This window comes from Coptis chinensis, chromosome 6, assembly GCF_015680905.1.
Source record: "Coptis chinensis isolate HL-2020 chromosome 6, ASM1568090v1, whole genome shotgun sequence".
NCBI lineage: Eukaryota > Viridiplantae > Streptophyta > Magnoliopsida > Ranunculales > Ranunculaceae > Coptis > Coptis chinensis.
The window spans coordinates 35,547,377-35,553,819 of NC_141461.1; the positions used below are offsets into that span (position 1 = coordinate 35,547,377).

Genomic DNA, 6,443 nt, shown 5'->3' on the forward strand with positions numbered 1-6,443 from the left:
ATTGTTGAATTCTCAGAGGCATATGGACATCTTTTTCGGAGACTACATCACTCAAGTTATTTTGGAACTCTGGAATTCTACACCCGTGGCGCACATACTTTATTGGTAACACACTACACGCTTTTGGAGCCAACTAGCTATGGCTCTAGACCTTCCTCCTCTTCAGCCAGACCTCCCCATCCAATACATGATAGAGAATGACCTTAATGACTACTCTAGGGAGGATTTTTGTCGCCCGCTATGGCGATGGCCTTGCCCACGCCAAAGAACGCGTGCGAAAAGCCGGGCCGATGGCCGAATTCACTATTCCACTAGCCAAGATGACCATGAATGTGGGAACCGCCATGTTATTTATTCTTCCGAACATCATGGGAGATTGGCATTTTTCCACGGCATCAAAGGGCGTGCGCGGTAAGACATTCCATGCATTGGCCCAAAGAACGCACCACCTTCGACATTACGTAACTAGTAATTGAGAATCTTAAGAAGGCTCGGTCTTTTCGGCAAGACTATATCACCCCGCAAGTTACAAAGATGTGAGGATAGTGAGGACGATATTTCCTCGAGTTTGCAGCCACCTTTCAAGACGGGTAAAGGTCGACTCTATGTGTCCAAACAAACAAGATAATTCGTTCCTTGCGATTTCGGACATGGACACGCCCGCAAGGTATCTTAAGAAAGTTCGTTCTTTCCCTAATGATGAAAAAAATGATAGCTCATCTAGACAATGCAAAGAAAAGGAAGTGGAGTGAAGTCCGGAAAGCTATGATAGATTGGCGGGATCTTGAAGGAATGACATTTCTACAGGGACGAGGCAAGGAAGGACTATCCCCAGTTCAAGGGGGCAATGTGAGTTGATGCTTGTACATATTTGTTTTATGTTTTGATGTGAAATAAATAAGTGACCTAACAAAGGTGCTACTCTAACAAAAGCAGGCTTCTACTTTTATGATGTATAATATATAGTGTGGTACAATAAATTTCGTGGATGGATGACGCCACTTTATTTTTGCCCAAAGACTCTCAGGTATAATCTTTCTTCCTCTAAACACTTTGAGGACACAGTGTCCGACTGTTTGGGGGTGGTGAGAACCTTTTGCAAAAATTAGGCATGCATAGTTGTACATAGTTACTTAATGTCTAAATAAACGTATTTAGTGACAAATTCTCGTTTCTCCTTCTATGATGAAAAATATTTAGAAATCTCACCCTAGCATCAAAATTAGGACTTGTTCTTAGAAACTTAATTTAATACGTATGCAATAGTTTTTACATCTTTTCATGAGCATTCATGCACTGACTATCATTAAATGTACACAGCAGTAAGTTTCTGGGACCCACGGTTAGACAACTAAGTTTCCATATCCTGTAAGAATCTAACCAAAAGCCTCAAAATGTATGATATATGAGTAATGACACAGAGGAGTAGTTCTTCCGAATAGAGAAGTTCACACGTCTACTTACTTGATCACTACCCAAATCCTAAGTAGAATTTAGGCCTTCTTTGGATCGATATAGCCAAAAATTCGCGACCAGAATTTTTTTACCGCTTAGTCGCTTTAATCGAACCTTTCATTAATCCTTTCTACTTCACCAATAAAATCATTACCCATCTAGTAAACCACAAATAAATAAGCCTACCTAGATGATGAGTATGAGAAATAGGATGAAGTGAAAGAAAAATGAAGAGAAAAACCTTGTCACAAATCAAAATCGGTTACTGCGCTTAAGAAAAAAAAAAGAAAATAGAAATATGTTTCCAAAAATCAAAAGAAATATCAAGGTTAGAATTCCCCAAAGATCAAATAAAAGGGAATACAAAAGCTTGAAAAATCCAAGTATGGAAACCATGTTGGAAGCAAGAAAAAAAAAAAAAAGGATTTTCTAGTATAAATATCTCAAGACCTTATTCTCTCATACTTATCATTTTTTAATTTTCCATTCCAGTTTTTTTACACTACCACCTAAACCCCATAACACCTAATAAAGACATCTAGCTCAATTAGGAATAGGATAGTGTGATAATAAGTAGTAGTTGTGACTTCTCGAATTCGGCCCTCCGACTCATTATCGAGTATGTGAGGAAACGTGTGCCCACCGCATGACACCGGAGATAGCAAAGCTTGAGTGGAAAAAAAATAAGAGAGAAATTGTGTTTCACACATACCGTGGAGAACCTACTTAAGGACGCTTATCCAAAGGATCCGAAAACGCCCCGCCAGACATTTAATTATTAGATCACGCATGCATGCTCATACGTAGATGTTTCGATTATTGTATGTATATTAACTTGAATTTCGAAAGAATAAAATCCTTGTTTCCCTTGCTAGTGAGATGTCTAGATATCTGAGATTAATTAAGGAAACAAGCATTTGTTACCGAAGTCGCCAGAAGATATAAATGAAGTTTGTGAGTATCTTCTCTCGAAAACTCTCACGAGGTTATAACTCGGCCCACTAGGGAATTCCTAGTGGTTCAAGGCCTTGTTGCATAATGGTCAATGCAACCGCGACTCGCTAAATGAGATTTAGCTTAGGACAACACATTTTTATCACTTATCGCTTTTAATGTCTCTTCTTTTTGCTCGAGGACAAGCAAAGTACTGTTTGGGGGTGGTGTGATAAGCACCCAAAACTATAATATTAAACCCCGAGGGACATAGCATTTTGGTCGATTATGTGTTTAATAATCATGTACTAATTATATTTTCGCATTTTTGCGAGGGTTTCCGCAATTAAAATGAAGATAGTGATAAACATACATCAAAGTACAGAATACGGGAACATTTGAGTTTCCCACTCGACCGCGGAAGTCGAAGTTTCCAAAAGAACGAGTAACCGGTCGCGGAACGGGCCCACATATGAAGAAGAAAAGAAATTTCCGATGCTCAAATCGGATAAATCTAGGTGCCGACGCGTTGGCTAGTGAAGCCGCCAAGTACAAGAATACTGGGAATATTGGGAATTCACACTCAATCCCCGCGGAAGCCCAACAAAGCCCCGACTAGAGCCGAAGTTCCCAAAAGAACGTAACCGGTCGTAACGGGCCCACATATAAAGAAGCGGTGAAACTTCCGATGCTCAAATCGGATAAATCTAGGTGCCGACGTTGGCTAGTGAAGCCGCCAAGTACAAGAATACGGGAATATTTGGAATTCCCGCCAATCCCCGTAAAAGCCCAACAAAAGCCCGACTAGAAAAAGTTTCCAAAAGAACGTAACCGGTGCAGATCGGGCCCACATATAAAGAGGGTAGGAAACTTCAAGCTCAAATCGGATAAATCTAGGTGCCGACGTTGGCTAGTGAAGTCGCTATAGCGAAGGCGGCTTAATTTAACTCGCAAGGAAGGACAAAAAGTCGTAAAAATGCCAAAATCACGCAATCGACACACTAAGTGGACACCCTGCGGGCCCGAAGGCATGATGAGTCAGATAGGTAGGTGGCAAAAGGATGGTTTAAATTTGATACCACCTAGCAAGAGAGAAGATATCGCACTAATTCAAACCGGTGGTTTGAATTGAAATAAGCTACTTAAACAAAATCTTAAACAAATTTAAAGGACAAAACTTTAAATAGGTGAAACAAAACTTTGATTCTCAAAGTTTTGAACGTTTCAAATAAGAAACAAACAAACCTGATTTAATTGTTAGGAATTCACGTGAAGGGACATCCGCCTATATATATGAGGGGTTCGCCTTCATTATAAGGTCTTCAGCATATTAATGCTTTAGCTACGTTTAGTTTTCTTTCTTCAGTACTTACCTTCTGCCATTTTTATTTCAAAGCAGCCTTTAATACAAGAAGTTATTTTACCCTTAATAATAGTCATTTCTTTTCTTGTTAATTTCGTCCCGCATTTATTTACTTAATGTATATAAAAGTTTTATTATCCCGCTATGATGATGAGCTAATTCCCCTCGGGGAGGGTTATGCCGCCTTCGGTGAAAACCGGATTGACTCGTTAATATTCTAGAATCACTACTTAGGAATTAGGCATAGAATTAACATCCCGGTCCCAAAATGACCGAGACTGCATAAAGTTGGAGTGATGATGCTCCAGATCAGCTTCGCTAAAATCCAAAATGTCTCGCAGGCGCGACTTCTCTCGCAGTGTCGATGACTCTCCAATTCGGCCCAAATTGATGTGAACTTGTGCGGGGAGCGGAGATAATATACCGTAGATGCGGTATTATTAAAACTCCTTATGCTAGTGAAATGCGACCTAGAGATGTGGGCATGCACTAGGGATCAATATTTCGACGCCGCGTCTCAAAACGAGACTAACTAGAGATGTAGTGATTTGGTAATAAAACCGTTGAAAAATGATTCTTGCATGAGCATGATTAACTCTCCCCCGTTTTCTACATTTTAGTTTACCTATATTTAATCACCGTAGTAATTTACATTACCGTTAATTTAATTAAAACCAACTAAAAAGAAACCTAAAATCCTACTCACTTAAAGTGTAACTCCAGTTGTGAACCTATCCGAGCCCTAAGGTTTGGACGATCCCTTACTCGACCTATCCTACCAATCCCACGTGAGTAAGGTAACTTGACTAAAACGTACGACTATACGGACGTTGGACTTTGGACTTTGGACTTGGACTGTGGACCTCGGACTTTGGACTGTGGACCTCGGACTCAAGGAAATAAGTAACTGAAAACCAAATAACGTGTGTAAAAAGCGTTCTATCAACCTGCAAAAACGACGTTGACAAAACTTCCAGTATCTATCATGATGCACTGAACTCACCATAATCCAACGAAAGCTGAGATGACGACAACATCATAATGAGGATGATGGACGCCAATTAGATCTCTATCACTAAAACATAGGGGACCAGGCTCTGTAGTTTCTGAACGAATTCCTTCAACAAAATCAATGTTATTCACATGATAAAATTCACGCAAGAAACCGAACTTAGCTCGTTGTTCACACTTTTGCCTTGCTCGTGAAATGTCATTGATTTTGGCATGACCAGCTAGTATGACATTGTGGCTAGTCATTGCTAAATTTTGCTTCACAGTTTTTGAAAGCAAAAACTCGACTAATTGTCCCTTGTCGACTAGTCTTTGTATTTTTCCCTTGAGGGATCTGCACTCTTTTGTTTTATGGCCGAAATCATTGTGGAAGTGACACCAAAGATTTTTGTCACGTTTAGACTTAGTGTGTTCAGGTAAGGGCAGCAGAGGAAAAAGTAAGTTACGTCCCTTGATCTTCTCATATATCGCATCATACTTGGCATTTAATGGAGTGAGCTTCATTTCCTCATGAATTGTCTTAACCTTTTTGTATTCTGATTTCTATTGTTGCCCTTCCGATATGTTTTGCTTCTGCTTCCCTTTACCTTTGTTTCCGTCTTTACTCCGAAAGTCTTTATATCTGGAGGCTTTTGATCTAACATCTTCCTCCACGTTAATGAACTGTTGCGTTCGTGCAAATAAATCGGACTTTGATTGTGGGGGGTCCTGTACAAGGGAGTTGTAGATTCCATTTTTATTGAAATGGACTCCTTCTTTAAATGTATGAATGATCATTACGTCAGGGACATCGGTGACCTCTGCTTGCACTTGGCGAAAACGAATTACGAACTTTGCCAATGCTTCATCCTTTTGCTGCTTCGTGTTTAGCAAGATGTTAACATCCTTAGGACGTGTCCAATTATGCTTAAATCGATCTATGAACTGGTCTGCTAATTCCTGGAATGATGCGATAGATCGAGCTGGCAAGCTGGAAAGCCAACGTAGAGCTTCTCCTTTTAACGTAGACGGAAAAAGTTTGCATAAGAGGGGGTCATCTCTGCGCCAGAGAATTAGCCTACTTTTAAATTCCATAACATGATCATTGGGGTCACCTCCTGCTTTTTTGAACATAGGAAGGTCTGGTTGTTTGAATCCTTCCTGATGCTCTGCATTTTGTATCTTAAAAGAAAATCTCCCGACGACATCTTCGTTCACTGCAAGGTCTTTCCATCGTGCGTTAGCGATACCCACATTGGTTATTGTTTTCTTGACAATGTCTTTGATTTGTTGTTCTGTGAATGGTGCTCCTATGACTTCTAAATTTCCGATTTGAGGAGTACTTTCACTATGTTGCATCTCACAGTGTTGTCGCCCCCAACTATTGCTTGCTTCTATATTTGGTTGGCTCCTTGGGCTGCGAGACCTATGCCAATAAAAAGGGCTAGGATGTCGAACTGGGGAGCCGCTTCTTTGGTGTCGTCATATTCTGTACTGACCTTCGTTAACCTGTCTGTATCGGTTTGCTGCATTTAAGCCATGTCTAAGGTCATGTTGCAATTCGTCTCTGAGGTCCTGATCTTGGCGTCCAGCATTGCGTCTTGTGGTGGATGTTGTCCACCTTTCTGATGCGCTATGATCAACCTTCAATGATCTTGTTATGTTATGACCACTGCTACACCTAGTGTTGTTGGTATTTTGA

At 40.4% G+C, this 6,443-nt stretch overlaps 2 protein-coding genes across 2 annotated transcripts; both read right to left on the reverse strand.

The window, feature by feature from the left end:
- Positions 1-4,750: 4,750 nt before the first annotated feature.
- Positions 4,751-5,266, reverse strand: LOC147492744 (uncharacterized). Its single transcript, XM_086567629.1, has one exon. The coding sequence runs from the start codon at positions 5,264-5,266 to the stop codon at positions 4,751-4,753; it is 516 nt and encodes a 171-aa protein (XP_086423755.1).
- A 39-nt stretch (positions 5,267-5,305) lies between these two features.
- Positions 5,306-6,100, reverse strand: LOC147492745 (uncharacterized). The gene has a single exon (XM_086567631.1). It carries the CDS (start codon positions 6,098-6,100, stop codon positions 5,306-5,308), a length of 795 nt encoding a protein of 264 aa, XP_086423757.1.
- Between the last annotated feature and the right edge of the window lie 343 nt (positions 6,101-6,443).

What these genes read in the sequence shown, in the direction of transcription:
- LOC147492744 (XM_086567629.1), bottom strand. Translation starts at nt 5,266, where the DNA reads ATGAAGCTCACTCCATTAAATGCCAAGTATGATGCGATATATGAGAAG.
- LOC147492745 (XM_086567631.1), bottom strand. Translation starts at nt 6,100, where the DNA reads ATGCAACATAGTGAAAGTACTCCTCAAATCGGAAATTTAGAAGTCATA.